Source organism: Oryctolagus cuniculus, chromosome 10 (assembly GCF_051225735.1).
Source record: "Oryctolagus cuniculus isolate XC-2025 breed Fujian yellow rabbit chromosome 10, ASM5122573v1, whole genome shotgun sequence".
Classification (NCBI taxonomy): domain Eukaryota; kingdom Metazoa; phylum Chordata; class Mammalia; order Lagomorpha; family Leporidae; genus Oryctolagus; species Oryctolagus cuniculus.
This window is the reverse complement of record NC_142876.1, coordinates 106,636,121-106,651,368: the sequence shown is the minus strand read 5'-3', so window position 1 is coordinate 106,651,368 and position 15,248 is coordinate 106,636,121. Positions and strand designations below refer to the sequence as shown.

Sequence of the window (15,248 nt, the reverse complement as noted above, 5' to 3'; positions counted from 1 at the left end):
ACAATGGCCAGCGCTGGGCCAGGCTGAAGCCAGAAGCTTCATCCAGGTCTCTCATGTGGGTAGCAGGGGTCCAAACACTTTCCCAGGCAATGGGAAATCCAGCTGGGAGCTGGATTGGGAGTGGAGCAGCTAGGACTTGAACTTGGGTCCATATGGGATGTCCTTATCACAGGTGGCAGCTTTACCCACTAAGCCATACCACTTGCCCCATAAGCAGCCCCTTAATTCAGTTCTTTAACGGGAGTGATAAGCATCTCCTGTCTTACCTCTAGTAGCATGTAGTCATTACCACACAATTTTATGTATCTATATCTATATCTATATATGCTGCTTTGTATTGTTTGTTTCAGTTGATGTGTATGTATGTATGTTAAATTGTCATGCTGTTTCTTAGATTTCTTAATATGGCTCAGCACAAAGGGAGGGGTTTAACTAAGGATTAATTGGTTAGTTCTTTTCATTGAAGGATGGGTTTGTAGCAAAACTTCATTTCTTTTTTTCCCCCCCCTAGGGGAGAAAGGCCTTGGGAAAACAACTGGAAAGAAGTTATGTTATAAAGGTTCTACATTCCATCGTGTGGTTAAAAACTTTATGATTCAGGGTGGGGACTTCAGTGAAGGTAGAGCTAAAACTTATCTTCCTTTTAACTCCTTCAGTTTTTGAAGTGTCTCATTAATACTTTTAATTGTAAATACTATATCACCGTATGATGTAAATATTATGTCATTAGTGCATGTTTGCTGGGGCATAGATATTGTAGATCCAGAATTATGAAAAAGTATTATGTTTACGTAATTTATTTCAATAATATTATAATTACAAGGTGAATTCTTTTAGAGTTGAATGCCAAAGTACTGTTCAAATTGCATTTGTTGTAGAATTTGCTGCTGCTTGAAAGAAGGGGTTATGGAGACCAAGTTTTGATGGTATTTATTGTAATAGGATTTGAAGATTTGACTTAGAATTTCAAGATGTAGTTCATTGAAGACTCCTAGAATTTTGGTTATCTGCAGTAATTACAAGGTTCAAGGTTTCCTTCATCAAATTGAAAGCATCAAAACATATTTTATATGTATCAATACATTTTTAAGCTTTATTGTGGCTTAACGTACATTCATTATTTGCAGGTAATGGAAAAGGTGGAGAATCCATTTATGGTGGCTATTTTAAAGGTAAGGCCAAGTATTTTATGGTCTTATTTGAGTTCTGATGTTAAAGCAAGTTTGAGCATATACTTTTAATGAGAAGAGGTTTACTTATAGTTCACTTTTTGCATGAAACTAATGCTGCATGAAAATACTTTATTTGCATGACATTGGGGATAAATTATATTGTAATATATAACTTATAATTGACAAAATTAATTAAGGCTAACTTTTATGGTTAAACATGACTTTCAGCATGGAGGTTAGGCAACTATATACATGAAAACTCCTATCTTCCTGCCTAAAACTGTCAACATATTCTTTTGTTTATAGAGAATGTGGTCTTTTGCAAAATGAAAAGGTAAGAGAATAAAGCTCAGTAACACAAGCTCCAATTCTGTTCCCTTGCACCCTTCCTAATAATTTTATGGACAGTCTGGGTCAGGTAGTTGCTGGATTTCTATATTTCTTGAAGATTTGGAAAACTCTATATAGTATTTCATACATGCATTTGTATCTTTTTTTTTCTTTTCTCAATGGTTATGAGTTCCACATCAGGGAAAAGAACCTACTAGTGGTTTTTTTCCCCCTAAACAAAGCAATTTCTTTGAATAAAAGTTGGTATTTCCTCCTTTCTCAAAGGTTTGTATGTTTTCTCTTCTATACTAGAACTGTATGATTGTGTTTATTCCTACAGTAGTATCATTTGCATAAATCTAACTATTGCACTTGCCCCAAAAAGCCTTAGAAAAGTCAGTTGCAGAAATTTATAATGAAATCCAATATTGGTTTTAACACTGTGATAGTTTCAGTTTTATAATAGTCTTTTATATTTCCTTTGGGAGAAAATGGATTACTACTCTTTTTCAGAAGCCTGTTCCCAAGGTAATCATTTTTTAGTTTTCTATGTTTCTGTTTGTTCTAAAACAAAAAAAAAGGTTTTGTTTGTATGAATGTTAAAAGAAAATTTAAATAAGTTTTCAAGGATATTTCTGTTAGAATTAAAATCATCTAATGATTATGATGGATTTTTTTTTTTACTTTGAACTAGTTGGGAACAACTGTTTAGCAAGTTCTGTTGACACGTAGCAGTTTAAAAATTAATACTGTTGGACATTAATGTGGTTGTTCCCTGTGGCAGATACTTTTGTGCCTTAAAATGATATTTTCCCATTTAAATTTTTATCTCTCCAGAATATTCTTCAGATAATTTTATGAGCCTACTGATTATCCACATACCTAATTTAATTTAGACATGTCCCTACAACCTATTATATGTCAATTATGTTTTGCTGTCATAGTCTAGCTTCAATTCTTTTGAATAATAAATTTACCATTTGAAAAATAAGTATACAAGAGGATTATTAAGCTCTCCATGTATGGTGCATTAGGCAGGCTAATTGGAAATTTGAAGGACATGAGCTTTACTGGAAAGATTCTTGTGAAAATTTCTTTATTGGTTTTCCCTGAAAGTTCTATAATTTATATGTCATTTAGATAAATGTTACTACTAAAAGTGACTGTTCTAAGGCTATTTGTACAAAGTATTAAATATATGTTCTTTTCTTCAAGGCTTTCATTAGTATCTGTTGGCCTTTTATGCTTGTTATTTGATTAGTTCAATTTTTTTTTTCTAAATATTCAGTCATGTATCTGTACTGACCAGAAGAGGAATTTCATCCTGTGCTTTCTGTTTATTACTTGAACATGACTTTAAAAGTGACTTAAAATTGGAGACTGACAAATCTGTGTTTTCTTCAAACAGATGAAAACTTTATTCTCAAACATGACAGAGCGTTCCTTTTGTCAATGGCAAATCGAGGGAAACATACCAATGGTTCCCAGTTTTTCATGTGAGTAGGCATAATTCAGAGATGAGCTTTTCCTAAACAGAGAAGCGCTGTTCATGGGAAAGATGGTACAGTTAAACCAAGGTTAATGCGAAAATTCTGTCAACTTGGTTCATATTAATTTCTCCCGGTCTAGTGACTGGTAAGCTCTACCAGCCACCTCAGCATTCAGCATACATCCTGGATTTGAAGAGTGCAACTTAGCAAATGTACTTTGAAGATACACATTATTTTCCAAATAAACTGTCATCATAAGGAACAAAATTGTGTTTGGCCCTTACCAAATTTTGGGACTCAGTTTACCAAAGTTGTATTGGAACATAAACTTGAATATTTAAAAATTTAAAAATTGCTCATAGTTTAGGACCAGATGTACCCTTGGCATGAAAGGCAGTTGGTTTAAGTAAACTATTGTATGGTTGTTGTTTTCCTTTTACTGTTGTTCTTTGAGCCAGTTTTGAGAGAGGTACCATTATTTTCTGATACATACGTGATTTGCTGTTGAGCCAGCATTTTTAAAAACTTAAACTTAGCAAGGTCTCTGTGAATAATTGAATTAACTCAATGTTGCTGTCAGATCTGCCAAAATTTATGAAGAGATTATCACTCATGAATTTCAGAATGCTAAATTTTCTTTTTAAAAAGTAAACCTCTTTACATGTACATGCATGCACAACCAGAAACTTCTCTCATCTGAGAATTCTAAATAAGACCTTTGGCATACTTTTAGTTATATACTATTATCTAAAGCTGTTTCAAAACCTTACTTTATTATGATCCCATCATATAAAATGTGAAAGAGGATTTTCCAGTGTGAGGTTTAATATTTTTGATCGGAAGTAAATCTCAGTTGCGCTATGTATGTTGAAGAAATATTTAATTTGTGATTTATCAGAAAAAGTTTTCCCTGTCATCTTTCTGAATGGATGAGTATGAATGGCGCTTCCCTGTCTCTAAAGGAGTGAATTATTCATAAAAAACTCAGGTTTTAAATCTGTCTGAAAAATAGATTTCCTACATGATCTGATAAAGTTCAGATAAGGGACATTCTGTTCCTAAGAATGTCCTAAAAATGGAAAACTGATGTAAAATTGTACGTGGAATTACACAGGGAAAAGATCTAAAACAGTTGTTCCCATAGGTTATATTAGTTATTATATTTCTTTATGAGAGTACTTTTTAATTCTTAACCTTCTTAGGGGCCATTAAAAAGTAGAAAGCTTTTCAAAAATGTCTTTTCTAGTAACAGTGTAGAAGCTATTTACTCTTTGAGATTTCCCGTTTCCATTTTTAATCTTATCTGAACTGTGAACATGAAAAAGTTATGATTCATTGGTCAAGAAGCTACCATCTGAGGGCTCTAAAGTTTCTTTTAGATTTTTTTTTATATCAGTACATTAAACATTTGAGTTATCAGGTAACGGCAGCTTCTTGCCATTATTGCACACAGATTAGTTTGTGTATAAGATATTAAGAACTAAAACTAGTATACCTACATACATTAATTAAAATCCAGTATATGAGATTTTTCCTTTAAAAATCTTATAAAGTTATCTTATTTTTATGTTACTTAGCACTTGCTTAAATATTTCCTAGGAATATTTTGTAAAGGCTGTTCCTGTTTTATACATGGTCTAGTTGGACTACTGTTTTTGAAGAGGATTGTCAAATGAAGAATTTTAGCATCAACAAATTAGAATTTTCATAACTAACTGTAGATGGCACTAAAATCACTATGAACTTGCTGTCAAAAGAAAATGTTTTCCTTTTAGTTTGAAATTTATTCTGGGAAAGCATTTGCTGTTAAAAGCAGTGTGGGAAGTATTTGAGCATGTTTGCACACACAAAATCCCCTCATCTCTTTTTTTAAAGAGGTGTTTGTGCCTGTGCACTTTCTTTATGCTGGCTACAAATACATTCCCCATGTGTTGGAGGATAAGTCTAACATTCACATTTTAGAGCAAAACATATCCTTGGTTTTATAGAAAGGATACATAAGATAGAAATGATGGACCATGAAAGAAACGTTTGAAATTCTGAGTCTTTTAAGGCCCGATCCCTTCGGAGATGAAAGTGTAATGCAGTATCCTCAGGTTGTGTATATGATCACAGATAATAGCTCTTAGGGTCATAGAGTTAACTGATGATTTCCCATGGCTGACTCCTGCCTTTTTTCATGCTACCACATCTCCTTTGTCAGCTTGAACAATGGTTCCGGAATCTGAAAAAGAAAGGATAGTATAAGAATGGATGGTAAACTAAAAAAAATGCTTTTATAGTTTCTACTTTATGAGATTAATAAGGACTTTTAATATGCTTTGACAAGATTGCATTGGTAGTTTTATCTGTTACTCTGGATTTCCTGAGGAGTAAATTTGTTACCATTAGTGTGGGTGTTTGTAAAATGTCCCTCAAGAAGTCCTGTGCCTTGTGCATTAACTAGTTAAGTGTCTATATTGCATACACACTTTAAAACTTCCTAAAGCATACATTATTATTATTGAACATAATTTTGGATATGTTGCTTTCTTTTATGTATTATGTATGTGACAAAAATCAGATTTTCTTCTATAAAGCTATTTGTAATTTTTATAATAATTGCTTATATCTATTGTTACATTTGGCATAATGATTTTGCTTTTGGGGGCTTACATAGAAGAAAACTGATTATTTTTTGAAGTAGTGCTGTTCAGGAAATGTGAAAGAAGTGATGTATGAATCACTAAAGAGAAAATGGTTTGTTAGGCTGAAGTATGTTTGAAGGCATTTAAAGACTTGAGACCCCAAAGTTACCAAGTTAATTTGGTGTTTACTTGTTTCGTCCTTATTATTATTGATTTTTTAGGTCTAAGACCAAGTAAAAAACCACAAGAAATAAAGGATTGCAAAGTCTTAAAGTGGAAAGGGACTTAGAGATGATCTAATTAAAACTTTTTGTCTATAAATAATGCTAACTAAGGAATACCTATGGGAAGTTCATGGTCTAGGAATTTTGCTCATAAATTACAGAAATTGAAAGCCAGAAAACTGATGAACAAATATAAGCTACATAATTTTATTAATGACCCTGCTCAATTTATTTTAATTAGATATCTGAAGTATCAAGCATTTTGCTGGAAAATAAATGACATTTGGAGAAATGATTTTTTTCTCCTTTAGTTTTTGTTTATTCAGTCTGGCTCTAATTTTCATATACATTCATCAAAAAGATAAGATATTACATTAAGTAGTCACTTAAAAGATTATGTAGATAGTTAATAACTATCTTCAATAACTATACTGGAAAAGGACGCTAAGCTTTCTGTCAGGAAGCCTTGGTTTTAGTTTTATTTTATTTCTGTGCACCTTGAGTTAGTTTTTGTCTTTTTTTTTTGTAAAGTATCTATCCCTACTTTCAAAGATAAAAATTTTGGTGTGAAAATATGATCATTAAAGTGTTTTGTAGGGTGTCCCAAGTTTCTAAATATATGGGATGATTTTTTTTAATGCAGACATTGTCTTGCCTAAAGGAAATGATTACCATTGCCTGATTCTTATCAGTCTGAAAGGTGCCTCAGAATTTGCTTTGGACCCTTCTTGCCTAAATCAGGAGCAGCAGGTGTAGGGCAATAGTCTGTGTGGTTCAGTGTCACTGGTAAGGAATAGAGAGACCTGCAAACCTTTGGAGAACAGTCCCTGTCACTGGCCCCTGTCAAGTTAAAAAATATCAGACAACAAAATAATATGGAAAAGTCAAACTTGGAATTTAAAACAAAAAGCTTATTTTATTTTAAAAGTTGGACACAGGATAGTGCTGGGGGGAACATACAACGTTGTTTCATGTCATTGAAGAATCAGACTGCCTGAATGGAAGAGACAAGTGCTGATCGTTTCAGAGCAATGAAGAGTTGAGGGGTGCTTGGTTTTCATGAGTTTCTAAAGCTGTGTTGATATTTGGGTAGCAAAAGTAGATTTGGGATGGAAATGCTTTTCCCACTTACATCTTCATAACTTTGTGTGAGAAGAAATGCTAGCAAATGTTAATAGCCTGATTTTTTCCTTCCCTTTTTTGGGTAATACCTTCCTATGCTAATTTCACATTTTTTCATGAGCAAAGATGTTCTCCGAGTATCAGTGTTGTCCTTCACATACAGGGCTTATGAATATTTTGTGTTATGTGACATGTAAGTTAGCAACGCAGAAAAAACTTTGTATGTAATTACATGTGGTGTGTGTTTTTGGTGGATTTTAGCAAGCTCATATCTTCTGGTGACTTTGGACCCATATAGATAGAGCCTCATAGAGATGTGGTTAGTTTCTCTTGCTTTCACACGGGCTTCGGCACTTTGTATAATTTGGTGCCTCTTCCTATAGTGTGGTAGTTTTAGGAGTTGAAGGGAAAGAATTGCACATTAAAGACTAAATTACACAGAAACCATTTTATTTTATTTTCCCCTCTGTACTATGTTACACCTAGAGTCAATTATTTTCCACAACATTCATTGAAAGCTCTGCATTACTTCAAACGTTATGTTCTTTTTGTAACACCAGTTGGTGTGTCAGTGCATTCACGAGAAATTAAAGCTTGTTTTTAAATATTTAAAGAATATGTCCAAAACTCCCTACAAAGCATTTTGTTCATGTTATAATAGGGTTTTTACTCTGAGTAGTAGTAATAGGTAGGTTTAAGATTTCACACAGTTAAAAATGTTTGAAAAAATATATATTCATAATCAGGGAAATCAGGAAAAGAAAATGCTGTGGCCACGATTTAACAGCATACTCCTATACTTCCATCTCTCTTGCTTTTTTGTCCTCCTAGAAGCTACCTAGAATTCTAGTTTTACTGCTCTATTATTTTTATTTTCATGTTCAGTTTCAAAGTGACTGCAATGGCAGTGAACAGTAACCATAGTCCACACAGTTCAGTTGCCCATTGCTTCCTGAAAGTGGTTTGTTGTGATGTGTAACTGAGAAAAGATTCTTCAACTATTTGAAATGAACTAGTAAAAAGTATCTTGAAATTTTGTTTGTTTGAATATCTTAACTCAGTTTTTTTTCCAATGAGGTTTTTGTTTCAACTTCTCCTGGGCATTCAGGTTTTTATATTTATGTATGTACTCAAGATACATTATTCTCTTTTTGAGATAGATGTTAGTTGCCTTAGCTAGTTTCTGGGGTTTTGTGAAAGGATGTGTAATGTTTTGTTGCTAGCAATTATTGGCACTCTAGTATTACAGTATTAAGAATTTGAACAGGTTCTTATTTTAACATTAGTGCCTTTCTCTTAAGCATTACTCATCTCTACATAAATATCCTATATGAAAGAAAATTTAGAGCCCTCCATTTTAAAAAGCTTTCTTGCTTTGCATAAACTTGAAAATATTTAATTTCAAAGTTATATTGATATTAAAACATAGATTCAGTCTTGTCTTAAAAGTGTATTACAATTTATTTCTTGCCATTTTTGTGTAAAATTTACAGAAAGAGTGTTACATCGTGCGCTCCAAAGGTAATGTCTCATTACTCTTAAGGCTCTCTCTCTCTCTCTCTTTCTTTGCCTTTATCTCTTTAATTCTGTTGTTTTGTGCATTGAAACATTTTAAGAAAAAAAGCTTTCTGCTTGATCTGTGTAGCAGCAATACATGTAAAACAAGCGTGTTTTATTGCTGATCGTTAATCCTGGAAAATATATTTTAATTTCAGTGGCTTGTTTCCACCAAGTTTCTACACATCTTCTGGTGGGAGAATGAGGTTATATTTTATATCATAATTTTAGATATCATTTCAGTGCAGAATTAGTAATTTCTGCACAAAACCAAAAGCTTCTCTGATAATGGTATACAAATGTAGAATTGTTTTGGGGATAACCTTGAAACTGTCCAATTTCTAGGATTTTCAAGTTTAAATGAACTAGATTTAAAGTAGATTCCAGGGTGAGGAAAACTGGAAAGTCAGTGTATTTAAGGAGAAAATGGAAATGTAAATATTGGAAGGTTTTAAAATTGAAATGTTCTTTGTGATTGTTTCTTAATAAACTTGAATAAACCTACAGTTTCTGGCCTTCTTCAGGTCTTAACTACTGAGTATGTGTCGCCACTGCACGGTTCTTGAAACAGCTTTGTAGTGTTGAAAGATGAATACAATGTTAGTGGCGTGAGATCTCTGTGCCCATTTTATTAGCCTAGACTGAGCATATCATTTCCCCCTGCCCTTTTGTAGTCCCGTGTGGTTAATGTCCTCTGTTTAGGGTCAGCCTAACGCCAGCGAGCCTGCTTTTTATTGGGATTTCTGATCCTGGAATATAGGCTGAGAACTCCAGAGGGCTTCTTTTTGTTAAATACTTTCAGCATTCTTAATACATAGTCTAACCCAGTTAAAGTACAAATTTCTATTTCTGCATCCTGAATTTCAGGGGTGACTAATAAAATTAAATTTTTCACACCAGTTTGGGCACCATGGGCAGGCTGAAAGTTGTTTTTGGAATAGAGTTATTCCTGTCTTCATTTTTCTTCACTACTGCAATAAAAGACCACGTTTGTTTATTCTTCAGTTTTCACTTGCATTGAAAACAAAGCTTGACTGTCATAGAGATAGCTATTCCATCAACAAACTGAGTCTCAAGTAGTTTGTTGCTGCATCACCACAGTTAGCTAGAGTGTTCTTTGTACCATTTGCTCCAAATATTTGCCATAGGTGGTTTTTACAAAATTCCATTAGCCAAGATGGCAAATTGAATTGGGCTCTGAGTGTTTTAGAAGAATCTGTAGGCTTTCCCCAATACCAAGATACTGAAGAGAGGATCAAGAAAGGAGAAGAAATCGAACTAATCAATAAATCATTCATTGTTTTTATTTCTACATATTTGAAGCTGATCCTCACATTGTAGAGTATTTTTGCCTTTTTAAAAGCACTCTTTACATCTTTCATATAATGGAGTCACTGTCTAGCTCATGTACTAACTTCACTGTGCTTTGGTAAAGTTGTGTAATTATGGGAAGCACACTTCTGTCTTAAAAATTACTGTCCAAGGTAGTTTTTGAGTGCTAGTTTAATGATTTAAGCATTAATGCCTCACCAGTTTGCTAGATTTTCTTTCTCTCTCTTTTTTTTTTAATTTGCTGCCTGTTTTTATTTTTATAATTACACTGGCTTTAATTTCCACTTCTCTATCATCTAAGGAATATTTGAGACTTATGGTTTTAAATTCAAGATTCCTTTAAAATTCTAGAACTTCTTGACATTTTTAATTTTTAAAAATTCTGTAGTCCTTTTACAGAACTGAATATTCTTAAAGTAAGTATAAGCGTTACAATTCCTTGTACAATAAAGATTAGCATTGTTGTGAAGGTTAAATTGTGTTTTGTAGATTTACATGTGTTAGAATTGTTAAAATGAACATAAACATTTATTTGAGAACTTCTAGTACAATTGACTACTTTAACATGGCCTGATAGTGATTTTTTTCTGTCTTTCAAATGTCTATCTCATTCTCACAAAGTACTAATGGCATATAATTCTGACCCGTTTTTTAATTTTTTCCATTGCATTTCACATGATGTGAAGATTTGTGAAAATGCTATGGGAAAATGTGTTTGGGTTCAAAATATCCTAACTAGGTGTGCCCTCTAGGCTTCATAAGCTTGTGATTATCTGACAATTTTTGATTAGAGAAGAAACCAGTTGGATGTTTTCTGGGCCATGGAAATTTAAGAAGTCTAGAAAGTCACCTATCATTACTTACTTTGCTGTCAGAATGTAAACAGATGGAAGATTTTCTCCCAGTCACATTTTCAGAATCGCCGTGAGTGGCAGAGCTTCCTCTGGAGTGAAGGAAGAGGGACAGGGAGTTCTGAGAAGAGGACTTCTGGGTCCTTCCTTCCTTGGCTTGCCTTACAGATGCAGACTGACTTAGTATCGGAAATAACAAAGAGAACTCATTTAAGTGGGGGGCGGGCAAGTGTTGATCACACTTCTCTTTCCATAGGGCAAATGTTAGGTGCTTTTTCTTATTTGATTATGCTGGTATATTCTGAATTTTTTATGCTTGATTCTGTTTTTTTGTTTGTTTTGGATTTCAGAGTAATTTTAGTGTGTATTTATGCTGTATATTTATGGCTTATAAGTTGGTCTATTCCATATGTGTATATAGTCTAATAGAGATCATTTTTTAATTTTTAATTCATTATAATCTTAAGGATCTTTGTTAAGTGAGTAAAATGACTATTGCTGTTTTTGTGGTTTTGAGATTAGATGTATCTCATGTTTAATTTTTTCCCCTGTCTTTTTATCTTTACTTCTTTGTTCTCTACATGCCGTGTTTAAACCCTTCTGCTCTCTTCACCTGAACACATCACTTTTGACATCATCTTTGTGTTGACATTTATTACACAGTACCACAAAACCTGCACCACACCTGGATGGGTAAGTGTCCTGTTCTTACTACCTAGCGTTAATTGTTGGGTGGCCATCCATAAAGATAGATTGGGCCATGGATGAGCTTTCCACAGGGAACTCTTGATGTCTGGGTTAATCTCTTGGAGCCAGGGGTCTTCCTTCGGAACTCCAGTGAGCAATGGTTTTGAGACCACACACCTCTTAAGGCAATGAAGGGGATTTTCACCTGTATTCATGCAGCTTGAGAGTCCCTGTCAGGACAGTTTCTGAGTATCAAGTGCAGTCTGATGGTTATCAGACACTGTAGCCTAAATGCTGAAGAACCATTGCTTTAAAGGCAAAAATCTGAGGCCCAGTTTGAATAGTTTTTTCCTTTTATGAAGCAGATTTCAAGTTCTCATTCCCTTCTAGTTGCTTTGTACATCAAATCCTTGGATTTTATTTTCATATCTATGGACATGTCTTTTATAACACTTGTCTTAATTACTGTTCATAGCTTAATTATCAACCAACTTTCATGAATTTTTATTGTGATAAGGGTGCACGTTGTCTTTGGACTGGTTATTTCTGGTTTTGAAGTAATTGAACAAATTGAAAATCTGAAAACTGATGCTGCCAGCAGACCTTATGCAGATGTGCGAGTTATTGACTGTGGAGTACTTGCCGCGAAATCAACCAAAGATGGTAAGAACTCTTCTGAGATAGAGGAAGCTAGGATGCAGGTGTCAAGCTTGTTGAAGGCTGCAACTTAACTGGATTTCAGTACTGAAAAAAATGCATATTCGTGCTGTAGCCATAGCCCTTGATTCTTGTCTGTCATACTTCATATCCAAGCCATCAGCAAATCTTGTCAAATCCTACCTCTTATTACTTCCACCTGCTAACAGCCTGATTGCAAGCCCCCATGTCTCATGCCTGGATTCTTGCAGTAGGCTTATACTTGTTCACCTTGCTTCTTCCATCTTTGCTCCCTTTTCATCTTTTCCGAGCAGCAGTGGCCCCCTAACTGACATCTTTGCTGATATCCTTGGCCCTCTATGATCTGTCCTTAACAGCAACCAGAGAGATCCCTTATGTTTCATATCCAAGTCACCCTGCTCCAAGAGCTGCCTTCTCAACCAGCCAAAGCCAGAATCTCTCCAGTGGTCTGTAAAGCAGCTCTTGATGGCCTGACTCTCTGATGACTGACTTCCACCTCACTGGTACCCTTCCAGCCACATTGACCTTTACTCAGACGTGATAGTCACTCAGGGACATTGTGCAGACTGTACTCTTGGGACACTCTCCATTAAGATATATCCAGCTGTACCTATAATGCATGAAATCTGTTCTCTTTAAATAATAAAAAACTACACAATAAAGAAAAGCCATATCTACCTAGACTGTCTTACTTCCTTTTAGATCTCTTTCTCTTCTTCTTCTTCTTTTATTTATTTATTTATTTATTTGAGAGAGTTACAGAGAGAGAGATCTTCCATCTGCTAGTTCAGTCCCCAAATGGCTGCAGTGGCTGGAACTGGGCCCATCTGAAGCCAGGAGTCAGGAGCTTCTTCCACGTCTACCATACTGGTGCAGGAGCCCAGGCACTTGAGCCATCTTCTACTGCTTTCTCAGGCCACCAGCAGCGAGCTGGATCAGAAGAGGAGCAGCCGGGACTTGAACCAGTGCCGATATGGGATGCCTGTATGGGATGTAGCCCACTATGCTACACAGCTTCATCCCTAGATCTGCTCCTTTTTTTTTTTTTTTTTTTTTCGACAGGCAGAGTGGACAGTGAGAGAGAGAGACAGAGAGAAAGGTCTTCCTTTTGCCGTTGATTCACCCTCCAATGGCCGCCGCAGCCGGCGCACCGCGCTGATCCGATGGCAGGAGCCAGGTACTTCTCCTGGTCTCCCATGGGGTGCAGGGCCCAAGGACCTGGGCCATCCTCCACTGCACTCCCTGGCCACAGCAGAGAGCTGGCCTGGAAGAGGGGCAACCAGGACACAATCCGGCGCCCCGAATGGGACTAGAACCCAGTGTGCCGGCGCCGCAAGGCGGAGGATTAGCCTAGTGAGCCGCGGTGCCGGCCTAGATCTGTTCTTAAGTGATGTCTTCTACTACCCCCTGCTCTCCCTATTTCCTTTACTTGGCTTTTTTTTTTTTTTTTCCTGTCTTAACTGTTATTTGTCTTATTATGAATGATTTATTTTCTTATATGATCCAACAAGAATATAGGCTTCATGAAGACAAAGTCTTTGTTACCTTACAATCTTGCTAGCAATTATGTTATCAACTTGAAAAAATCCATTTAAGTACAATATTTAGTTTGCTAAAAACTAAAACATGCTTTACAATATTCAGTAATCACATTTTCTAGTCTAAAAGGTAGGCTCTGAAATCCACTACTAATATTTTTGTTAATATTTCTTCAAAGTTTTTGAGAAGAAAAGAAAGAAACCAACTCACTCAGAAGACTCGGATTCCTCTTCCAATTCCTCTTCCTCTTCAGAATCATCTTCAGAAAGTGAAATTGAACATGAGAGAAGCAGGAGGAGGAAACATAAGAGGAGGCCAAAAGTCAAACATTCTAAAAAAAGACGAAAGGAGGCAAGCAGTTCAGAAGAGCCAAGAAGTAAACATATAGTGAGCCCAAAAGGGTGAGTATGAAACATTCAAGTAGTGTTAGCTGAAAAACAGATGAACACCCTGGAATAATGAGGAAAGTCCATGTATAGCTGTCAACTCAGTTTTATAACCTAGTGTTGAAAAAAGATAGTATTTTTTGACTAATTCAATTGAAATCTGGCAGAGCAAGGAGTAGCTTAGGCATTTCATATCAACCATTTATGTATTTTCAGGTATAGTAATTCCTGAACCTCAAGTTGGGATCATTTGTCAATTCCATATCAAAGTTACGCTACTGAGTTTTTCACTGACTTAATGTTTTCTGTTCCCTTTGTAAAAATTGTATAACCCTTTCCAATGAGACTTGTAATCTACCAGTAGTTTTGCATTATTTTCAATAGTGAATTTTATGTGCTTTTATTATTACAAAATGCAAGCAGTACATATCTTAATTGGCAACTTGGTGTGTCTTTTTAAGTTACTGTGAGAGGAGTGAGACCAATGGGAAAAAGTCAGTGGATTCAAGTACTAAAAGGGAAAAGCCGGTGGTCCGTCCAGAAGAGATTCCTCCAGTGCCTGAGAACCGGTTTTTACTGAGAAGAGATGTGCCTGTCGTCCCTGTGGAACCCGAACCGTGAGTGGACCGAGCCTGTGTTTCCCTGCTGGGTGTTGCCATCAGCTTATTGCAGTTTCACACTCATTTGCTGAGTTTGACCCCTTCAGAGCATTTTGAGAGGTACTGTGGGAGACAGAGGTTGCGGAATGACATGCGTCCATCATTCTCCTGTTATGGCAGTAAAAGGCAGTCAGGCAAACTGGCTGGAAAAGTTCTCATTGGAGTTCTATTCCATTACTGATCTCATGATTTTATTGCTCCCTTGACCTTTCATTAGAGGGGTGAGGTTTTTGGCTATCAGAGGAGAGAGTTCATTGAACTCTGTTCTAATGGAGTAATAAAATATGTTCGCATTTGAATAGTGCAAAATTAATTGCATGGTGATTAGATATATAATTTAGTATCATAAATATATTGATGTTAACTTGCTCAGTGATAACTTCCCTGCATTGGAAAAGCTAATGCATAGTTTTAGATTTAGTTCCCAAAATAGTATTAATGTATTTTTTTTAAAGATTTATTTATTTATTTGAAAGTCAGAATTACACAGAGAGAGGAGAGGCAGAGAGAGAGAGGTCTTCTATCCGATGGTTCACTTACCAGTTGGCCGCAACGGCCGGAGCTGCGTCGATCCAAAGCCAGGAGCCAGGAGCT

At 35.5% G+C, this 15,248-nt stretch overlaps 1 protein-coding gene and 1 long non-coding RNA gene across 8 annotated transcripts in view; one reads left to right on the top strand and one right to left on the bottom strand.

Annotated features, from left to right (window-relative positions):
- The window catches only part of NKTR (natural killer cell triggering receptor), a 47,102-nt gene that overhangs the window by 14,040 nt on the left and 17,814 nt on the right, over positions 1-15,248 (top strand). For 2 of the 7 annotated variants that reach the window (XM_008260249.5, XM_008260248.5), the window contains exons 4-10: positions 512-619; positions 1,128-1,172; positions 2,911-2,998; positions 11,369-11,398; positions 11,910-12,055; positions 13,788-14,010; positions 14,457-14,612. In XM_008260249.5, the coding sequence (XP_008258471.1) occupies positions 512-619; positions 1,128-1,172; positions 2,911-2,998; positions 11,369-11,398; positions 11,910-12,055; positions 13,788-14,010; positions 14,457-14,612 (796 nt within the window). Of the gene's footprint in view, positions 1-511; positions 620-1,127; positions 1,173-1,478; positions 2,031-2,910; positions 2,999-8,458; positions 8,487-11,368; positions 11,399-11,909; positions 12,056-13,787; positions 14,011-14,456; positions 14,613-15,248 lie in introns of those variants that run through there. The other 5 variants (XM_070050971.2, XM_070050970.1, XM_089306472.1 and 2 more) reach the window with 5 other exon arrangements.
- Positions 10,208-13,941, bottom strand: LOC138844117 (uncharacterized). Its single transcript, XR_016214898.1, has 2 exons — positions 13,820-13,941; positions 10,208-12,136 (listed from the first exon to the last, which is right to left on the bottom strand). It is a non-coding gene; the product is annotated as an uncharacterized LOC138844117 (long non-coding RNA).